Consider the following 23038-nt stretch of genomic DNA (forward strand, 5'->3'; position numbering starts at 1 on the left):
GACAGTGGTATAGATATAGAATACGAATCCAGAATAGGATTTCGGAAATAAACCAAAGAAATTTTAGACATGTTACACTGTAACTACTATCCGAGTATTAAATACCTCAGGATGTAGTTGCGTATAGAATTTAACTAAACATGTTGTGAAAAAAACCATTATATGGCGAAGACATTTTAAAAGGTGAATGTTGTCAGAGAGATGGGTTGCAATTGCACAATTCAATCACGTTTTACAACTAACTTAATCCATACCAACTCTCACATGCTTTCCAGCTATAATTGAGCCCCTCCTTACGTCTTATGCAATTTCCTCTGCCGTCACAAGTGAGGTAATTTAAACTTCCCCTTAAGATGACTTCCCGGACCTTCGGTCTAGCCTGAATGCTAAGGGTCAACGCGACATGGCCACTTAGGTAACGACGTCCGGTCCCTTGGACATGCCCACCGTCGTTCTCTTGCATTCTTCCCACGAATTATTCTGGTAGCTTAGGTAATTTATGCATTTCAAAGATAAATTTGGCATGGTGTATGGACTATTTAAAAGTATCAGAGAAATAAACCAGTCCTATATTAGCAAAAAATGTCTGAAAATAAAAGTAACACATTTTCCACATATTTCTCTGCACTATAAAGTCTTTCTTTCATTCCGTCTGAAATAGTTCAATTTTCAGGAGAAACAGATGTCGCAGGGGAAAGCGGGTCGGCAGCTGGTGTCGACACGACACTAAGGCTTCCCCCATCCCCCCTCGCAACCCCTTTCTTGCCATTCCAACACCGCTAACGTTACCCTTTCGGAACCACCCCGGTTTTGATATGGAGCCGCGGCGGTGTGTGTTTCGGGGCAAAAGGGGCGCAGGGCCGGGCAGCCCTGCTTCGTCTTGAAAGACGATATGACGTACTAAAATAGTTAAGGAACAACTCGAAGCTACACAGGGCGATTAATGGATTTCGCCCTGTATGTAGGGCGGGAGGGCGTTTGGAGATCGCAGAAACGAGGTGTTCATTAGAGGCTAATTAAGACGCAGGTTATTACCCCGCAGAGGCAGCTTTTGACGTCTATTAAGTAAACTTATCCAACACTTTCGGCGGCTTTCGATTGCCTACTCGTAATGGCGCAACTTTATGAACTAATTTTCATAAAGTTAAGTTCGCTGTGCCAAGAGAAGCAATTAAATTCGGGAATATTGGATTATGGCAATTTTATAAGCGAACTATGAAGGCAATTTGGCACCACTACAACTCCCAATTCGAACATATTTTCTGAAGGAATAGAGACTTACGTAAATATTTTAGTCGTTCTTTGTTTCAACTACTTAGTTGCTCTTAAATATAAACAGACGAGGGAGAGGAGTTCTATAATAATTATCTTATCTATTTATCTCAGTTTCCTCCCAATACCCGACAAAAGGAAAAGAGTAGGACACTCTAACACGATTAAATGTAGTTAAAGAAGTTAGAAGAACAAAAGTGGAGAAGAGGCAATGGAAATAAATCCCATTAGGAAATTAGTTTTCTATCTATGACTTGATGGAGGGCGTTGTGTAGGTCTCGTCGATTATTAAATTATTTCGGGGTCTTTTTACTTGCTCCGCAGTTGCCACAAATTTGTGAATTGACAAATGTATTTGTTGGCCGCAAAACTAGATTGTTTTTCACACGTTTTTATTGCACTATGGATAATTACTTAAATTAATGCTATTCGCCGAGGTTTATAAAACCCTGGTGTATGGGGCAATTACAAAATCACTGCAGGTGAACCCAAACAGAACGTTCTAAAAAAAAACATACTTTACTTTTTATGATTTTTACTGATTTTTGTTCAAACGTTCTTTGCAAAAATGGAAGTTTTCTTCATACTAATCCCACACCGTAACTTGTGATCCGATTTTATTCTGCCGGCAACTTTTCCATTTTTGCCGTGCAAAATAATGACGTTAGTGAGATTGAGCAATGTTCTTACAATGTATGCGTCGCGCTTCTCAAAATTGCGGAATTTTTTACTAAAAGAAAATGTATATCATACACATCACGATGATGTAAGATCTTGCTTACGTAATAAATGAACTGAATAAATAGTACAAAATGAATGAATGAGTTACACATACTGTTAGTGAGCATCTACAGTCTCAGAAATTTAGTAGAATATTTATTTAATACGTACACGAGGTGTCCGCTTCTTGAGCTCAACCATGAAAATTTCGGTAAATAATAAAAGTTACGAGGTCAGTTGCTAATAAATTGAAAGTTCTTTATTTATTCGTTTCTAATTTTGTTCTTTGCAAAAACAGATTTTGTTTATATTTTGTATCTATACAAAAACGACGACACAGAGTAGATCTCACTCTCTTACTGTATCTGGTTTCAGGGAAAAACCCAGAAAATCAGTGCTGGTTCAGCGTATTGTAAACGTGGAAACGTGTCTCGGAGTAGATGAATTCTGGCCGTATCTTAATTTATCAGATTAGAAAAGGACGCTGCTTCATAAATTCAAAACTAATCAGAAGTCAGCTTCATAGTCGTGGTCGATAGCGCGGCAAATCAAATTTCCAAGTAACAAATGTCCCGTTTCTGAAGTTGTTTGTTGGCGAACCAAACTGGGCCCAGAATGTGACCGAGTGGGGTCGCACTGCGGCTGACCAGACCTACTGTCGGAACATTCTCAGCGGTCAGCCCAGCCAAACTTTAGGCGAGCAGAAAACATCACCCCTAAACACTATTTTCTGAATAATATTTATTTAGTTGCAATCGCGGAATAAAGAAAAAATTCTAACAATTTTCCTAGAGATTTCAGTCATTTTATTTTGCAGTCTTACGTTCATGCTGCCTCATCAACGCTTTCAAGAAAAACCGGCTCATCTAATGATGGATCTATGGCTACAGGATTTGCGATATCGGTTCAACCCTTGACACGATTTTCACCCCAATTACATCCAGCAAATTCTTAGAATCCATAATGGCGTGTATGGGTAGAAAATACGAAGTTTTCCGAGACGTTACCCTGAAACCTTGCCTGGAAATTCCAATCGAAATTGGGAAAATAATTCACAGCGAGTGCCTCGGCCGAAAACAATAAGAGCCCCGCTGGGGGCCTAATCAAGAAATTGAAGTTTCAATAAAGGCGATCATTAATTCTGAATTTGGGGTCTCTAAACATGACGATACTTGGCGCAGTCGGCCACGAACAGTGCTGCGCCTTCTTTTCGTAACAAATGAAGGTCGGGTCTTGGCCTAGCCCGCTGGGACCGAAACGGTCGTCTCTGCGTAATTTGAACAAATGAACGCAGGCATACTAAGCAAATTAGATTCACACATGGGTGTCCATTTGGGGCCTTCCTATCAACCTCTTTCCTTTCTTTCACTTTGTTTTAGGGGATTAGACGACTATGGCAGTGATTCGATAAGCGGAAAATGTGTTGTGTTTAACTTGGAAACACGCCGGAAATTCGTTATTTTCCTACGGCCACGATGAAAGACACTAAAAAGACTAAAAGACATTAACTAACTGGACACAGTGTTAGTTAATATCGGTTCTCGTACGTCCTCTAAATCGCAGAGAAATAAGACACTTTAGATTTTAGTTTTTCTCGATCTGTCTAGCCCAAATTTTTAACATCGTCATAATAAATCCTGATTAAAGCGATGAATTCTACTTCTAATTCATTTATCTAACAATTTACCATGGAAATGTGGGAAAAATGTTCTCCCATCATACCTCGATAAATGTTTTGATACTGATTTACTCGAATATCCACCTTCAAGCTGGATGGCAAGAACAGGAATGTCATAAATTGGTTAGTGAGGTGGGATATTAATATGAAATATTCCTGGCGAGAAATCTTCGTCAACTGCCAAATTGATGAGAAAAAAGAAACCAGCAAAGAAAACCTTTATGTGTCTACATAATCCACACGTTATCAATTTTTATATATCTAATCTAATCTCTTGACGAGATTTTCCCAGGAAGATGGATTGGTAGAAGAGGCGCGATAGAATGGCCGCCCCGCTCTCCAGATTTGTCCTCAATTTATTTTTTGAGGTATCACTTAAAAAATTTCGTTTACAAAAATAGACCACAAAATTCAAATGATTTACGTGTTAGAATTCTGAGATAGAATTGATAATAGAAACAACACTAAATAATTGCATAAAAGCATTCCGGTCATTGTCAAATACATATTGGAGTCTATCGACTACGCATTTTGAACCAAGTTGAGCATTTATGGTAGAAATTTCAATTTTACTTGATATAATAGTGAGTTACTTTATTTTGTATGTAGTAAATGTAGAAAACTGTTGATCCAATTTCAGTTCTGAGTCCATCGTTGTATTGACTTTCATTTGACATACTACAATGGGTACGTTTCCATTTGAAAATGAAAACTTGGAAAGAGTAGCTTGACAGGGGTGAAAATTTTTAGCATTGAAAATAATGCGTTAAATGCTTTTTAGAAATAAAATTATACGTGTTTAAGAATTTCTTTTTTAATATCGGGATGATGAAAATTATAAACGTGTTGCAATGCTTTTTACAAGCATTCTACGCTGGGAAGTATACCCAGCACAATGTCCGACATGTTCTTTTTAAGAAACCAATTTATTTGGGCCATGCAGTCGCAGTCAGAATGCGGTAAACAATCACTTTCGGGGCTTGTTAGGTAAGTAACCATTATCTTCTCTACTAGATTTTACACAACAAAGGTTACGCGTTGCGGTCGCCTTAAGCCTGAACTAGCTGGCGTCATCTAACTAAATTACTTACTGATTTGTTTGCTGACTGCGCCTGATATTTATTTGAGTAATTACATTGAGGGCCATCTAAGCATTCCCAATATTCAGGGAAAAATTCGAAACAAAGCAATTCCCGAAGAAAATTTAATAATATACAATCTTGCAGGAACGAACATAAATCTCGGGGGCAAGGCGTCTCAGCTGAATATTTAAACCGCACGCACCATTTAAGAATTTAAAAATCCGTCTGCATTTAAAGTTTACTGCGTGACTGTATTCCTTTAGGGGAGCCTGATGACAGTCGTTTGTTTTTATTATGCGAGAAGACAACCAAGAAAAAATATTGCAGTTTGGATATTAAAAGTCCCCCCCGTTGGGAATGAGTTCTGATTCGATTACTCTTGAAACAATACCTTAGAAATAACATTCCATGAAAGGTTGTCGGAACAGTGTTTATTTACAAAAAGTAGGCTATAACAAAGAAAAACAAACGATAGATATTATTTACATAACACTCAGTACATACATAGATATACATTTCTTTAAGTATAGGTTATTAACTATACAAGGTGATTTATAATGCACAATTCCCCGGATATACGTGTTTAATACGCTACACTTAGTACAGTGGTGCCTGAACCAAAAATAAAAACAGCCAAACTCAAAGGTTGGCGGCTTCAATGTGGTTTTGCAACAAAATGTGCTCAAATGGTAAACCTCGAGTAGAATTAATAGGGCCTCCACACATCTGAGTTCTTCACCGCTCCGTTTTTAACAACCTTGCCAGTTTCCTTGCCCAATTCCTCCTTCTGTTTGATCAAAGTTATGGCTGCTTTTCGCGCTTTAACGTCGCTCTTCTTCACGGACTTTCCCTCCCCGTCACTGCTGCTCTTGTCTTTGTCATCGTCCACCTCCGTAACATCCACCTTCTCACTTGAGCTGTCAGGGTGAGATCCGACCTCGTCAGGAGGCGACAGAATCGACGACACTAAAGAAGGATGTCTCAGATTCATCCAATTCCACTCCCCGGGATAAAACTGGGAGTAAAGCCACTGACTCGGAGGAGGAAGGAGTGGGGTATTCAAGAAGAGACTAGCGGCCAATGCGTTGTTAAAGAGCTGTTGCTGGTTAGCTTGTTGGCTGGTAGCCGCTCCAGCTACGGGGAACGTGGAAATAGCTTGAGGACTTGGGGTCGGAGACGCAGTGACTGATATGTCATCTTCTTGTGTAGATTTAGAGCTTTCGGCTGTTGTCAGCAGTCCTGCGTTAGGTGACGTTTTCGGGGATGTAGTGCTATGGGCGGAGCTGCAGTTTATTGATATGGGTCCAAGGGACGTTGAGGACGGGTCTGAAAACGCAGTTAACTGTTAGTCATTCGATAGATATTTGGATAGATCGATTTGACAAGAGTTTACCTTCAAACTCGGCATACTTATCAAAGGTTTCCTGCAATTTTTTACAGTAAATCGAGTTTAGAGTTGAACTCGCGCCAAATGTCACGAGGGCGATCACCGTTTGGGGGATAAAGCTAAACTTTACAAATTTCCTAGAAAAGAGGTGCCGCAATATGGCCAAAATGATAAAGGGCGGACGTTAGAAATGATTCAAGCAAGAGTTTCAATATCAAAGACACTTCTTGGATAGATCCGTGTGTTATGATCATTTGTCCGATAAACAATAAATAGATTAATCAACGCTCTGCGATTGAGATTTGCCGCATGTTGGGAGTTCTTTGCTTATTTACCACCCGTTACGTTGCAACATAAATCTCGGTCTTGTAAAAAAAACCGCACGAGTATGAAGTGCATGGGCAACCTTGAATATAGAACCACGTAAATATCGAAATATATGGATAACATTGAATATAAAATGCATGGACAGCTATTATTACGGCACCACTTTTAGCTTTATACAATATTACCATTTGCTATCCTCGGTGAGTTTAGCGGACGGTCTAAGGCGGCGAAAACGTGGGAGGGAAAGTGAGGCGGGTGATGGTGGTGGTGCGGTAAGAGTGGACCATGAGGGTATGGATGTCTGCCTCCCAGAAAAGCCCATTCGTGGGGATGGCCGGGCAAACCAGCGAGGTGATGGGCGATGCCTGGAAATAAAAAAGGAAACACGTGAAAATAATTCAGTTTTTTTTTTTATTTTGAGTAAGCCGTGGAAAATCTGAAACTTCAGATGGAAAATCTGATTCCACCGCCGTATTAAACAGAAACGGAAACAGGAAAAATCGTCTAAGATGATCAAATTTGTTTTGAAGAAAGATCATCATATCAGCATGGTAAAAAACCATCAATCCATCATCTTTTTTATTTTTGACATTTTGGCTGATTATTTTAATGTTTTCTATCGATCGGCGATGTTTTGCTAACATAGATCGATACACTGTGCACTCTTCAGTGAATCCAAACTAATCCTCCAGAAACTCTAAAAATGTTCTAAACCTTAAACTCAAACTAAGGCATTATCCTCAGCATTCTGCGTCCCAAAGTTCTTCTTCTTAAATCCCTTCAAAACTGCAGAAACAATCAATTTTGCCCATTGTCTGCGCATGTTTCAAATCTTTATTTCATTGGAAACTAACATCTCGACATTTTAATATTATATTTTTAGCAAGTCAACAGTTGATTCCACATACCTCGCATACCACCCAACATCGAGCTTTCCGTTCCGCTTTCCAAAGGCAAAGCTTGACTTTGCCGGAGCTTAATCCCCATATTTCCTGGGAACAATAACCGGAAAGTTCGCAGTTTCCTAGAAACCATCCACGCCGTCGGATAAGAATAGACAGTTTCGTTAGCCCGAGATCAAATCCCGAAATTCTAAATTACATTGTTTTCGGGTCACTTTGGGAAAGTAAGGCAATAAACTGAATTTCGTCGAATATATTAAATACAAATTGATTTAAGAGCCGGTTTGGACCTGTCATTAGGGTAACCAATTAAAAATGTAAAAGTCAACCTTTAAATAGTTAAACTAATTATTCGTAAACTGAATTTATATAACTGATAAATTACCGGCGAAAACCTGCACAATCCGCATAATTAATGGAAGATATGCATGCTGGGTCTTTATTAAAATCGGGAACTTCACTTGGTCCCGCACTATTTGCCGGCATAGATCTTGATGGTGGCAGTGCTGTGGGCCTCCAATGGCGTTGCGGCTCTCCCTACCCTAACCAATGAGGCATCTTAGGCAACCCGTGTTACGTTGCTCGGTTTCGGGCCACGAAAAAAGGTCAACAAGCAAACTAGACGGGATAAAGTTTTAACGCCATTAATTATTTTTAGAGGCCCGGAATTTGCTGCGCGAATGGGAGGCATTAGAGAGGACCATTTCCATTAGCAGTATTAATTTCAAGCGTCTTTTTCTACACGTCCTTAGGGCATGAGTTATTAACGAAATGATTAGGGTCTCTTGTCTTGTTCGCACCAGAGAAATTCGCGTATGAATTTCCTGGAATATAGACTTAATAACTGCCGAAGGAAATAATCCAACTAAGACTAACGAACCGCGTCGATCTTAACATTTCGCTGAAGACGCCGCCCATCAGAGCACCCTTTAATACCAGAGTGGCATTACTCGGTTCCGTTTTAAAGGGTTTGAATAATCGCCTTCGGACGGGCACAGCTTATTCTGCCTTGCCAAGATAAATGTCACCCGGTCGTTCTAATTAAATCCATAAGAAGGCTAAAAAAATCTTTAGGGCGTTTGTTAACACGGAGTAACGGTTTTATAGGGGGATTAAAAAGTTCTTAGAGCCAAAGTAGTAAGATGGCTGTAATTCTTTTGTCTTTTTCTGGAGAATTAATCCTGCCAGGGGCAGCTGGAAGTTGAGATTGCACAAAAAATTACGAAAGGAACTTCCGTTAGTTTCAATAGCTCTTTTAAGAATGTTTTGGTGATATGCGAAAATTTTGCACAGATGGAGATTTGTTTCGACTTGACGAGGGCTTCGGATTGAGTCCAGATCATATTTGAACAGAAGACAAAGGGATGCTCAAGTGCCTTGTTTAACGAATAAGTCGGTTTCTTATTCAGAATATTTTCTACAGGCCCTGCAACTTGGGAATATTAAAATTCATTTTTCTTGGAATTTTTAAATGGGACACCCTGTATTTACGAATCCTATATTGAGCATCCCTTTGTCTTCTGTTGTGTCAATTTTTGTGAAAATAATTAACGTGCTTTGAAAGTTATAGCGCATGTTATGGAACCATGTTTTGCTTCAAATTTAAACATTTTTCGACATAAGCAGACAACGTTCCAATTTAATTTAAAACTAATTATCCTACCATGGAGAGAATTTTACGAGGAATCCAAATATACAATAATATATAGGGGGTTCTGTTAAATAAAATGCATAAATATTTTGACCTGTCTTTTTGCAACACCCTATATGATAAAAAATATTTTTAAAATGTAGGCTGTATGTTCACGTATAACTTTTATACGAACAGTTTTTTTTAATTTTGTAGAATAAGGAAGATATGGTACTTTGTCACACTATTGCGCCACCCTGTATGTACACGTACGTATAATTTTCCGTTTTTTATTTTTTATTTTTTTCATTTTGTTATCAAACCCATCGAAAAGTCATGTTATCAAAAACAAAACTATTACATCAATACATTTTGTCCCAACCACATTTCCAGAAACAATAAATAAAAAAAAGAATAGTTGGAGTCCATAAGCTGTTTTTGAAAGAGTACTGAATTTTATTCATATTTATTGTTTAAAATGTGTAACCACTTTTCAGAGAAATTAACAGGAAATTCGAATTTACAGGTCGCTAATTAATCTATAATAGAAGGAGGGTAGTGTTATATCCATAAAAGTATGTGTGCTGTTGAATATCATTTTTCCTCGATTTTCTGCAAATGTACAAAGGCTTCAAATAACCTAAATTATTTCCCGACACAAGTGGATTTTGTCCATATTTTATTTAGCTTCGATTCAAGCTTTGAGGAATTTACAGAGTCTCTAAATATTTTGAAAGTAAGAAATTAGTGTTTTCTTCACCCATTTTACTCTACATTTTGACCACTTTTCCAGATAAATAAAATGGAGGTGAGAGACGCAAAAGAAAAGAAGTTTATATAGAAAAAATTGGATAAATTTAAAACATAAATATAATATAAAAATAAAATTTACTATTTTTTTCAATTTTAAAACATCGAATAAAGCAACAATTGTTAAACTCATTGGCATGGTATTAGGGAGTTGGGATCCACATCACTTTAACCCCCCAAAAACGAATTATTTCTTGTTTAAAAAAATGGTTTCCTTTTTACTTTTCATACACGTACCCATAAGCTTTTGGGACCGTAAAGCGGATAGGAATCCTGGGTGAGGTAAAATAAAATGAAACAAGAGTCGAAAAATATAATAAATAATATAATGAAACTTAACCTAATACTACCTAACCGCAGTCAAATCCATCAAAATCTAAACTACCCTAGTAAGACCATTTTAACCCAAATAAAAACAAACATAATTCAAAAATAATTAAAATAAATATGGCGGGTGTGGCTATGGCGAGGTTAGGTTTCGTTATATTATTTATCATATTTTTCAACAGCTCTTTTTATTCTATTTCACCCCACCTTCGTACCTCCATCCACTGCACGGTTCCGAAAGTTTGCGAATGCTTATATGAAAGATAAGTAAAAAATCAGCATTTTTTTCTGAAGAATCACGTATTACAACATCGAAAAAATAATTTTTTCAATGCATAAACCATTAATTTTTGGTGGGTTAAAGTGATATGACGACGGGAATTACGATAAAAACTAGGCCCAAGGGTGAAACTACCCTTCCATGATATGCAGGCGCCACCTACATTCAGGAAGCCGAAATTATCACGTTCTGTTTCGATCAAAGCGTAAATTACGAACATATGCACAATGTACAGAGAAAGGGTTGAAATTCAGATATCTAGAGCAAAATCAATACTCGAAATCACCCTGTCTTTGTTATCTACGAACAGAAGTCGCAAGAAAAGAATCGGTACAATGATTATATTTGTCGTTCGATATGTGAACATGTGAGAATTCAAATAAACGTCATCTAAAAGCATATTATCTTTAATTAGAGAACGATATTCTCTCCGCTCTCTGTACTTTTTGAAATCCCCCAAAAAACATCCATTAATCACCTCTGTTATCACAAATAGGACTATAATGATTGCAAAATATAAAAATCATTATCTAACACTAACAGAGACTACAAATGGGTGTTATAGCCAACGCGGCCTTTTGGGGGGTGAAATCGGTACACGTATTACAGGAAATTTCGTAAATGAACTTTTAATAGACTTTTTGAATGTTGGACATGTAATAAATGGACGGCGAAAATCCGATTTTCCCATTTTTTTGGGTGAGGTCAAAAGTCCCTAAAGTGTCACAGGAAATAACGCTGCGGTATTTTTTTCCATAAATCCAAGTTTTTTCTTCGTCCGACTCATTCACAAAAAGGTCCGTCGTGGCAGGTGGATATTCAATATCCAGCTCTTTTCGATTCAAGCAGAAAATTAGGAAAATACGCCGAACGTTTCAAGTTCCAAAAGACCCTTTCCCTTCTTAAATTATCCCTTAAAGGGTCCTAAAAAGGGCTTCAAGTAATTAAACTGCACCTATACCGTTCAATTTACTTTTACAGCTCGTATGGCTTAAGTCATAAAATCTTCGGCTGTAACATATCGGCCATTATACGGGGCTTAAGATAAGAATAATAGACGATGGAATTACCCATTTGTATTTTAGCCAATAAAGCAGGTATTATTACCCTATAGCAGCATTAGAGTGTAGGGCCAATAATGTTTATGGGAATCCGTGGATACTGTAGATGTATTTCTATACTTTCAGCGATATATGGAATTGGTCGGGAGCTAGTTCACGCCCCAAGCGGACAGTCCAGTCTCTACTTAAGCTCGGGGAAGTTGCTGTAAGGTGAATTGTGAGTTATTCAAACGTCCGGCAAAATCGATAAGATATTTACGTTGTACTGGTCAACGCTCACTGTGAAGCCAATTTTTTACACTTTATAATAAAATTAAAAACCATATGTTAAATTGGCGTTTCACGTTATTTTTTTTCGCTTATAATTCGATAAGGGGATTAACGTTCCGGCTGGAAATAAAATTAAAGTTGAAAATAAATTTAATAATTGGCCCGTGTAAAAATGCTGCGAGTTTTACGGTTATAATTTAGTTCGCAACATTTACAATAATTACAAGAATTATCTGGGAATACTCAGTGTTTTGAAGTTTGGCTCTTCCATCATTGATAATTCCACGAATTTAAATTAGTTTGAATATGTGTTTGTTTCATCGGTAAAAAATACATAACCTATTGTAAATACAGCGCGAGCAACAATGATTGACGTGTCCAATTCGTCCTATCGTCGGAATCATAAAAACTTCCTTCGTCCACCATCAAACACCAATCATTAATCAGATGCGTGGAGATCGTTTTTTACTCACATTTGACTTGGACGTCCATCATTCTTGTGCCAACTTACGATAGTTTTTTTGTTTATTATAATCATAATTTGGGGTTGTAAACAACGAAGAGCCAACCTCATCCGGGTTTGTTTGAACAACTTCCAATTTGCATTTGATTTGTAAAAGCGTTCGATCAAAATTTATCTCCCTACGCACCAATATTGTTTAAACGAAAATAGAAGAGTCGAAAATGTAGCGAGTACGCCACTGGAGGGCGTCTTAGTTATTGACCTTGGGAAGTAGTGGAAAAGAGTGTTGAAGACGAATTTCAATCATTGCCCCTCACGCTACATAGGTTTCAACTCAACTTTAACTCCCAAGGTAAATTATCCTCCCCGCCATTCTGGCGGTTTGAACATGAACTTTTTTCAATGTATTCATCTTTGTTCTGAGTTTCAAATGAAAAAGTTCCTTCGATTTAGACTAACCCCCATATTCTCCGCAGGTCCGCAAGCCGAGCTTAAATCCAAACGTAATTTCTAAATGTCGCCTGTACATGAAAAACTACCAATTTAAGCCATACTCAGATTTAAGCTCGACTTGTGGACCTACGGAAAACGTAGGCGCTTAAAAGCAATTTACTACATAGCAGATCACTTATTCATGACTTGTGTGTGCTTTGATATAAGTTTTGACGTAGGTTCACTTCAACAGAGCTTACAAGAGATCTCCTTAGAGACCAACATACAAAACTAGATTTTCCTTATTAAGTATAATCCGTTTGCTTTTTATTTGCCCCGTAATAAGCCATGGATGTTTTGTGTATGACCCACTGTGTCCTACGACCGGCATTGGCATTCATCTTAAGGTTATATTTCGGCGGGCACAGCGTTGTTAGTCCGGTTAATTTAAGAGTGATTTAAAGAAATAAATTGTGATTTAGTTTTTACATTTGTGAATGTTCACATCGATCTTAGGAGCCTTGACTACCGTCGACTTCGAAATTTAAGCACAACAAATCACAGGAAAAGGGCAAGTTTTAAATCGGTGATATACAGGGTATTAATTAAGTACATGAACTTATTTCAAGGAATAAACCTTTAACTGATTTTATCAACAAAATTCCTATGAATGTACATATGCAATGAATAGAAATGCAACGGCTGCGTTCATGAATTCGAAGGTGTTGGACTTTTTTTTCTTTTTTTGGGGTATTTTCGGAGAAATGTAATAATCAGACACAATTTGGTACGCAGTTTTCTTTGTGACGCAAAATCCAAATTTTTTTTTTTTATCACTGGTAGAGGAGGCCGCGTACATGGTTTCATCGCATTTAGTTGGGCGTAACTTGTTTGCATTACACTGTATGCAACATTTGTGCTAAAAGGCTTATTCTACATCTACTTCTATTGAAAAATGGCTCTCTTCGAAATGTGCATAGAGGTAACTGCTTCGGAGAGAAAAGGGGTTTGCAATTACAATGACTCGGGCAAAGTGGATTTAATAATAATTTTCGATGTCATTAAAAATGAATTATATTATAATAACAGTTGAAAATGGCCACACGAGAACTCTACGCATTTATTCTTTTATTATATACAGGGTGTTTCCAAAGTACGGTTCATAACTTCGGGAGCGTATTCTACAGCTAAAGTAAAGGTAATTTTGTTATATGAGCTATATCTCAAAAATGCTTCGTTGCGGAAATACAGGGTGTGAATTTTTTTTTTTATTACAATTTTTTTAAGTATTTCCAAAACTACTTGAGGCATTTTAATGAAATTTTAATAAAACAGGCAGGTACGCAACAAAAAAAATTCATATCTTCATACAGGTATTTCTTCTCTTAAGAATAATAAAAAAGAATGGAAAAATTTACCTGCAATGTTTTTATTTACTTACTCGAAAACGATGCGTCCTACGAAAAAAAGTCAAGAGACATTTTTCCTTCCAAATCGAACACAGTTAAAAAAGGAACAAAATATTGGAAAAGAACAGTGGCTTACCACATTTTTCCTTTAGAATATCCAGCAATTATCCTGCCCGCACACCACTGGTTACACAACAGCCACTGTTTTTAGCGTAAAATACGCACCGTTGCTAACTCTCAAACCCCGCAAAATTTCATTAAAGCGTGTCAAGTAGTTTCGGAAATGTTTAAAAATTGTAATTTTTTAAAGAAATTTTCACACCCTGTATTTCCGCAATGAAGCATTTTTGGGCAATAGTTTATATAACAAAATTACCTTTATTTTAGCTGTAGAATACGCTCCTGAAATTACGTACCGTACTTAGGAAACACCCTGTATTACATCTCTGTCTGAAAATTAAAAAAAAAAAAAAATTAATTAAAAATGAAATTTGAACACCCCTCAATTCTTAAACGAAGACGTTGCGGACTTGCATTCGTAGAGACTTCGCGTGATAAAACCAGTTACAGAATCATCCTTTCAAATAAGTGCAGGCACTTAATTAACACCCTATACAGGGTGAGTCGGGAGGATCGTGCCAAACTTCAGGAGCGTGTTGTACATGAAAAATAAATGTAAAAAAACTCAAATGTTGTTATCCGATTTTCGTTTGTTTACAAGTTGTAGCGTAAATAAAATTAAACCATAAAGGTTAAGCAACATTTAGACGAAACGTTTCCTGGACGTTGGATTGGTCGTGATGGCCCTATTAGTTGGCCTCCAAAATCTCCAGACCTCACACCACTAGACTATTATTTGTGGGGTTGGTTTAAAACTGAAGTGTACAGAGTAAAAGTGGACACTCAAGATGCACTAATTCAACGCAATAGAAATGCTGCAGCTGCTATTGAAGAAAGACATGAAACAATCAGGAGCGCAAGGAATGCTCTTCATAGACGAAGCCGAAAATGTTTAGAAGTTAATAGCAATATTTTTCAACATTTACTTATGATAACTAAACGTTAATTTATGGAATTTCTTATAAAATTTATAAATTTTTTTAATTTTGTGTTTTAATTTTATTTACGCTATAACTTGTAAACAAACGAAAATCGGACAACAACATTTGAGTTTTTTTACATTTATTTTTCATGTACAACACGCTCCTGAAGTTTGGCACGATCCTCCCGACTCACCCAGTATAACGCAACTCAAATTTACGCGGTGAGCATCTTGGACGCCACGAGGGCTATAAGACTGATTAAACGACGAAAGTTGAAAGGACGTCGCTTTCAAAACGATTTTTAGTGGTTTTTAGTGTTTAAAAATCACCAAAAACATTTTAAAAAAACCTGTAATTTCGCGGTAATTACGTATTTTTCATATCTGTAAAAAAAAAAAAACTGTGACAGTTCGTTCCGAACTATGCACAGCAACAACTTGTCTCTTGTTCACTTGTTGATATGCTATGCCGGCCTGCGGTTCTTCGGAACTTTCCCATATCTAAGGCTAATTACAAGCTCCCAGAGTAATCTCGCAACTGAGTGCGACCATTCAGGATAAAATTCCGCCTAAGAATTGCACGGCAGTACACAATCGCCCCTAAAAAATATATATAAGTTGAAACAGAACTAAAGTGGAGAGACGGATGGATAATGCATTGTGAAACAGGTGCGAGTCGCGTGATGGACATCAAGAGTTCAAAAACCAACTGAAATTTTTAACACTCTTTTATATCCATCAAATTAACAGCTGAAAATATTTTTAATTAAACCCTGTAAAGTCCTCAAAAGCTTAAATACTCCGGTCATCCTGCAGCTCGTAAAATGCTAGATTTACACACAAAAAAATTGGAGCTCTAACATCGAGTGCCAGTAATACCGGGCCGAATTAAATAACGTTTCATTTTCAAGTAGTGAATGTTTTATTTTGGACGTTCAAACACAAATGAAAAGTGCACGGGGAAATGAAGTCGGTTTATTTGGCCAAGTTGGCTGGCGAATATTTTCCGTTTTTGCATTTATTGAGGCCATTATTCAATTTAATCTGAGCCTAAGCGGATTTCACTGCCAGTCCTGTTGACCACGTTCGGCGGGTGCATTTCCGTGTAGGTAGAAAAATAATTCGAAAAATCTTTGGGCCCTTTATTCCTCTTTGAATTTTAGTTCCATTTTTGAAGCTCGATCAATCCAGTCACTTCACATGGTTCGGGCAACTTCCCAGCGGCGGACGTGCCGCCATTCGGACAACACGCGAAATCTGAGAAAGCTCAGGGGGAATCAGAAATCTAACAAGACACCAGGCGTGCCGGTATGAGGCGAGCGTCAGGATATACAGCGGCGGTCATTGAAATAGAGCCAGCTGATTCTACTTTTGGTAGATTTCAACTTTTTAGAAACACTTTGGTGAACCCCCAAATGATTCCTGAGCATGTTCCATAGGGATTGTTTGAGATGTGCACAGCAGCAAAAAAATATAAATAAACACGATCAAAATTTCAACTCGTTAAAGAAACAAACAAATGTTTGCGTGGTCATTAAAATAGAGACGTGATTTATTCGTTAACGTTTAGTGAGGTACTGAAGAATAAGTTAGGTAAAAATGGGCCGCGGCGGTCACTGCACGACAGAGGAAGAGGTGGCAATTTTAACATTACCGAAAGAGGGAAAGTCGCTGAAAGAAATTGCAAGACTTGGGTGCTCAAAGAAAACGGTTGAAAATGCTTTAAAAAAAACACCAAAACTGGAAAATCGTGGAGCTAGAAGGAAAACAAGTGCTCACGCAGACACACAAATCGTTCGGATCTCCCAAGAAGATCCTTTCAAGACATCTACCAGTATTAAAACTCAACTAGGTTTGGAAATAAGTACAAGAACTCTTCGAAGAAGGCTTCAGACGAATAATTTATTAGGTCGTGTAGTATGAAATGAGTAGATTCTCGAAACGCCACATTCAACTGCGAATAACTTCACTCTAAATCTATATTTGGACTTTTTTATGTGGAAAAGGCACATTCTTCCTCTTTCGATCAGAGTTTAAAGTGTTAAAAATGATTGAAAACTCTTATTTTTATAAAAATTTTTGTGCAGCCGTGCAAAATAATGAAATTCGTGTGTTAATGAAATATGAGTACCACCGTGGAACCACGACAGCTCAGACGGCTCGCAATATTAATGATGTGTTTGGTACTGAAGTCGCTTCACTGCAAACAGTATCTCGTTGGTTCATGAAATTTCGTTCTGGCAATTTTGACCTAACAAATGAACCACGTGGACGACCTGAAACTCAAGTGGACAACGATCATCTGAAAGCCGTGGTGGAAGCGAATCCACGTCAAAGTGCGTTCGAATTTTCGTTAATGTTCACTGTAACCAAAAAAACAATATTGACTCATTTGGCTGAAATTGGTGAGGTGAAGAAGCTGGACAAGTGGGTACCGCATGAGTTGAGCGACATACAGAAAGAACGACGTCTCGAAGCTTGTGTCTCTTTGTTGTGCCGGTACAGTAACGATCCATTTTTGAATCGGATTGTTGCTTGTGATGAGAAATGGATCCTATACGACAATACCAGACGTTCATCGCAGTGGTTGGATCAAGATGAACCACCAAAACATTGCGCGAAAAAAAAATCTTCATCAAAAGAAGTTTATGGTGTCCGTTTGGTGGTCCGACGCAGGTGTCATCCATCACAGCCTCATGACACCTGGTGAGTCGATTACGGCTGATGTCTACTGCCGACAACTGACCGAAATGACGAGGCAACTGACGGTTAAGCAGCCAAGATTAGTCAATCGAAGCGCACCGCTATTGTTGCACGACAACGCTCGGCCACACACCGCACAAGTCACCTCGGCCAAGCTACAGGAGTTGGAATTGGAAACTCTTCGTCATCCACCGTATTCACCCGACTTAGCACCCACTGATTACCACTTCTTTCAAAATTTGGATAACTTCTTGGTAGGGAGAACATTAAACTCCGACGAGGCTGTCAAAGCTGCCTTCCACGAGTTTATCGACTCCCGGCCTGCAGGCTTTTACAGCAGGGGAATCAAGGAACTTCCCGTTAAATGGCAGAAGTGCATTGATAATGGCGGTGCATATTTCGATTGACGATAAAAACATTTCATATGAAAAAAAATGACTAAAATTTCAATTCAATTCTACTCATTTCATACTACACGACCTAATACATGGTAGAATAGCAAGAAAAGTTCCCCTGTTATCCTCTAAGAACATTAAGCAACGTTTAAAATTTGCCCAAGACCATTTGAATTGGGATGGTGAAGGAGGAATAAAAAAATGGCGCCATATTTTATGGAGCGATGAAACAAAAATAAATCTGATAGGATCTGATGGGAGACACTATGTCAGAAGACCACCTAACCAGGAATTATTACCAAAGCACACCATTAAAACAATTAAATTTGGAGGTGGTAATATAAAACTTTGGGGAGCCTTTTCATGGTGTGGTGTCGGAGCAATTTACTGGATCAAAGAAACCATGGATCAACATGAATATGTCCACATTCTTAGGGATATTATGTTGCCTTTTGCAGAGGAGAGCATGCCGCTAATATGGAAGTATCAGCAAGACAACGACCCAAAGCACACGTCTAGGAGAGCGAAGACATTTTTAAATGATAATAATGTAGATTTATTGACTTGGCCCTCTCAATCGCCGGACCTCAATCCTATTGAGAACATATGGACTGTCCTCTAGAATGCTGTTGGCAAGCATAAAACGAAAAACAAGGATGAATTTTTGGAGGTAATCAAGACAGAATGGGAAGCAATACCACTAGGTCTGTGTCAAAGGCTTGTAAACTCTATGCCCAAAAGATGCATCCAAGTTATTAAACATAACGGTCATACAACAAAGTATTAAGAGTTTAAAAAGAGTTTAAAGGTTATTTCATAACTTTTAAAATGTAAATTATTACTATATTATGCCTCTATCTTGGTTGGCTCTATTTTTATGACCAACTGCTCCTGTTGATTTGTTCCGTTTATTTGTTAAATATTATGTTTATGCAGTTTTTTAAAATTAAGTTTGTTGTTAAACTTTTCTTTTCTTATTACATATTTACAATATACAATTATTACACTAATTCGGTGTGATATTAAAACTTTATTTCCCAAGAAATATATTTTTTTGAACTGGCTCTATTTCAATGACCACCACTGCAAATGTCCCGATATAGGGCATTTGTTGTAAACAAACCTTTTTCGTTATTTGCTTGGTTGGTGTGCAAACTGACAAACATATTTAGTACAAATCAAGTCCTTGGACAAATAACAATATATTATTACACTGTGCCGAAAATGTCGAATTTTGTGCCACAAAATGGTGATTTGCGGAAAGCTTTAATTTTTTGCTTTCATTTGAAGAAAAGTGCTCCAGAGTCGCATCGAGTGCCTATCGAAGCGTATGGTGATCATGATTTATCGGAAGCAACACGCAAAAGATGGTCTCAACGATTCGGAAATGACAATTTTGATCTGCAAAATGAAGAACGTGGCAGACCACCAAAAAAAGTTGGAGACACCGAACTGCAATCGATATTGGATGAAGATGACACTTTAAGCCAAAAGCAAATGGCAAAAATGTTAAATGTTGCACAACGAACAATTCCTGATCGTTTAAAAGCTGTGGGAAAGATCCGAAAGTGTGGAAAATGGGTGCCGCACGAATTGGATGAAAGGCAGATAAAGAACCGAAAAAACACCTGTGAAATTTTGCCTCAAAGGCACGAAAGAAAATCAGTTTTGCATCGAATTGCTACTGGAGATGGAAAATGGATTTATTTTCAAAATCCTAAACGGAAAAAATCACGGGTTGATCCGGGACTACCATCAACATCGACTGCAAAACCTGATCGATTCGGCAAGAAGGCAACGTTGTGTATCAGGGCTAAGGGTAATTGCTCATAAGCCTACATGTTGGTGGACTTGGTCAATTTCCCACCCGTTCTATGTTATATGCGTGGGTTGTCAGCTTTCATCTAGTTTATGAGACTTGAGGGCTGTATGGACGCCACCGCAAAGGGGCTGTAGGCAGATTTCGCACATGGCCCCGGTGCGTGAGAAATCTTTGTAACATTGGCCAGGCCTCACGCGAATCACTAATTCTGGATGATGATTGCAAAAACCTTTTGAGATTTTGTATTTCCATCATTTTGTATAAAACAGACACACCGGACCGTGGGAACCGGTCTACGGCAGTTCTGATTGGCGCGTACGTAGGCGGAGGGAGGCTGAAAATTATGAACTTGGTCGCCACCACCGCCGAAACCAAAAGTCTCAAGAATTTTTCCAGTCAGTTTTTTTTCCGAATTCTCTTTACAACCACACGCAGATAACCTCACTCCATTCTTTTTTTCGTTATATTCTTCAGTTTTTACAAGCCAGTGCGGTTCTGAGCAATATCCAGTTAACAAAATAAAGTGTATATATTACCAAATTACAAGGCCTTTGTTTTGTGAACCTTTGCTGCAGAGTATAAACGGGTAGTTGTATTCCGGGGCAAAACACTGTGTGTTTGGTGGGATCAAAAAAGTGTGGTTCACCACGAGCTTTTAAAGCCTGGTGAAACCGTTAATACTGTTCGCTACCGACAACATTTGATTAATTTAAACAATGCATTGATCGAAAAACGATCAGAACTGGCCAGAAGACACGGGAAGATAATTTTGCTCCATGACAACGCACCTGCACACAAGGCAACGCCGGTTCAGGATACCATCAAAACACTTGGCTGGGAGTTGCTACCCCATCCGCCGTATTCACCAGACTTGGCTCCTTCGGACTACCATTTGTTTTCATGGATGGGACACGCATTGGCTGAGCAGCACTACGATTCCTACGAAGAAGTAGATAATTGGGTGTCTAATTGGTTTGATGCCAAAGGGGCACATTTCTATTGGCGTGGTATCCATAAATTGCCAGGGAGGTGGTCAAAATGTGTAGAAAGCAATGGTCAATATTTTGAATAATTTTTTTTCTTTCCTTGTTAAAATTGGTGTTTTATTTTCACAATATAGCGCTCATTTCATACCGGTAGACCTGGTAAATCAGGAATCGGAAGGGAAAACTGCGCCTAATCGAAATCTTTCAAAAATACCGAAATCAAGTTAGTAATTCACAAAATTCCCGCCAGTTCACGTTTCAATTGTCCAGGACAGCTCTATTTTCTGGATATCCAGTGTGAAGACCAAGAACCTAAGAGAAGCGGACGTAGCAAAGATCGACATTTTTTGGACGAAAGGTCGCCACGTATTAGTGTCCCCATGATGTTATTTGCGCAGGCACAATCTGCGCATATAAGATGTAAGAAGGAACCGTGACGTCATTTCCTCTGATTTAGCTGCACTGATATCATAAATCAAAAAGTGAGGAGAAACCTACAAAACTTTTAAGCCATCCATTGACGTAAAGTTTTAGGACGTCGCCAAAGACAAACACATATGAGCTAAAAATGTTTAAATGTAGAAACTTACCACTAAGTTTAAAAGGTAAAGTCCCAGACAAAGGATCAGGATGAAATGGTCTGGGCCCAAATGGAAAATGATGAAATCCAGCTTGCCGAGTTTTAGATCTCGGTTCTCTCGGTCCATCCACTGTAACCTTAATGGCTTTGTTGTAGGTGGCTACCTGAGGTGGTGAGGTCGACACGATGATGGTCAGAGTGAAGCTTTTACCTACAACAAGAAATTTTCGATAAATATCACGAAAGGCAATGGATCATTTAGCAGTCAATAACCTAATGATTTGGGTAAAGCCTTCTGGAGAACGGGGATATAATCCCCATAAATTGCGTCAAAACGTCCTCACCGCGTAAAATATGTCGGCCACCGTGTAGCCCCGGCCTTAATTAAATGCCAACATTGCTAAGCTAACACGAGTATTTAAGTTGTTTGCGAGCACGCTCGCCCATTCTCTAATCTATGAATTATATCTGAAAGTTAACAAATCCCTAATTTATCGACAGGACAGTCATAATTTGTCGTATTATTACTTACACGTATTTCGGACGTCCCTCGGGACATGCCAGACCTCTATTTCATATCGAGGCAGATTGAATAGATGGGATGTTTGGTTTATTAAAGATCAGTTAGGGTCGCTCAGGTCGATTACCTTTGGAACTTTGACTGATGTGTGACTGGGTTTTTGATCATATGAATAATTTGTTATATATCAGGGAGTTTCAATGAAAGTTTAGTATTGAGACTTAAGAACAATTGGGAACCGTAAGAATCCTGCAGGGAATCCATTAATACATTTCTAGACTGTCTTAAGGAAAAAATACCAAAGCATTGTTGAGGAAATGGAATATCATCTAAGTCCAGGTGACGACGCATCTGAGACAATCTTCAACATATTCTATACACCTGTTTATGGGAACAGCTTTATTTCAAAGCTGGTTTGACATCTAAATGGTACATGAATAAAGATTCATGATCCGATGTTAAATATTTGATAAACGTCCGTTGTCGTTCAAACCAAGGGACTTTCTGACAATCTAATAGAACCTGATAATTGAGGCCTGAAATGTGTTGGTTTCGAGAAATGGTTTATTTTGAGAAAGCTGGGTTTCAGTTACTAAGGACTTCAAGAAATACTGCTTAAAAATCCACTAAAAATTTTCAAAAAATTAAGGATCACGAACCAACACCAAAATAAAGATGGGAATATACAGATTTGTTCATCTTATTCTGAAAATCCCAAAACTGATGTTCGTTCAAAATCTTTATGAAAGGAGCTTTGATAGATACGTGTGTCGACTTTAATTTTCGGATTTTATAATTATTGGTGCAATAGCTATTTAAGCCTTTGACCCAGTTAGCAGCGTGTTATTGCTATTTCGGGGTTTGACTGGTTCCAGCATACTCGCCTCCAAGGTAACGAACACTCCCAACCAATAAACCTAACTACATTTCACCAACTAAT

At 38.1% G+C, this 23038-nt stretch overlaps 1 protein-coding gene and 1 pseudogene across 3 annotated transcripts in view; one reads left to right on the plus strand and one right to left on the minus strand.

Annotated features, from left to right (window-relative positions):
- Positions 1-5202: 5202 nt before the first annotated feature.
- The window catches only part of RunxB (Runt related B), a 36385-nt gene continuing 18549 nt past the window's right edge, over positions 5203-23038 (minus strand). For all 3 annotated transcript variants that reach the window (XM_066297271.1, XM_066297269.1, XM_066297270.1), the window contains exons 3-5: positions 21589-21789; positions 6652-6831; positions 5203-6078 (exon numbers count right to left, since the gene is read on the minus strand). In XM_066297271.1, the coding sequence (XP_066153368.1) occupies positions 5459-6078; positions 6652-6831; positions 21589-21789 (1001 nt within the window). In that variant the 3' untranslated portion in view covers positions 5203-5458. The remainder of the gene's footprint in view (positions 6079-6651; positions 6832-21588; positions 21790-23038) is intronic.
- LOC136347369 (histone-lysine N-methyltransferase SETMAR-like) lies at positions 17188-18202 on the plus strand (annotated as a pseudogene).

Source organism: Euwallacea fornicatus, chromosome 28 (genome assembly GCF_040115645.1).
Source record: "Euwallacea fornicatus isolate EFF26 chromosome 28, ASM4011564v1, whole genome shotgun sequence".
NCBI lineage: Eukaryota > Metazoa > Arthropoda > Insecta > Coleoptera > Curculionidae > Euwallacea > Euwallacea fornicatus.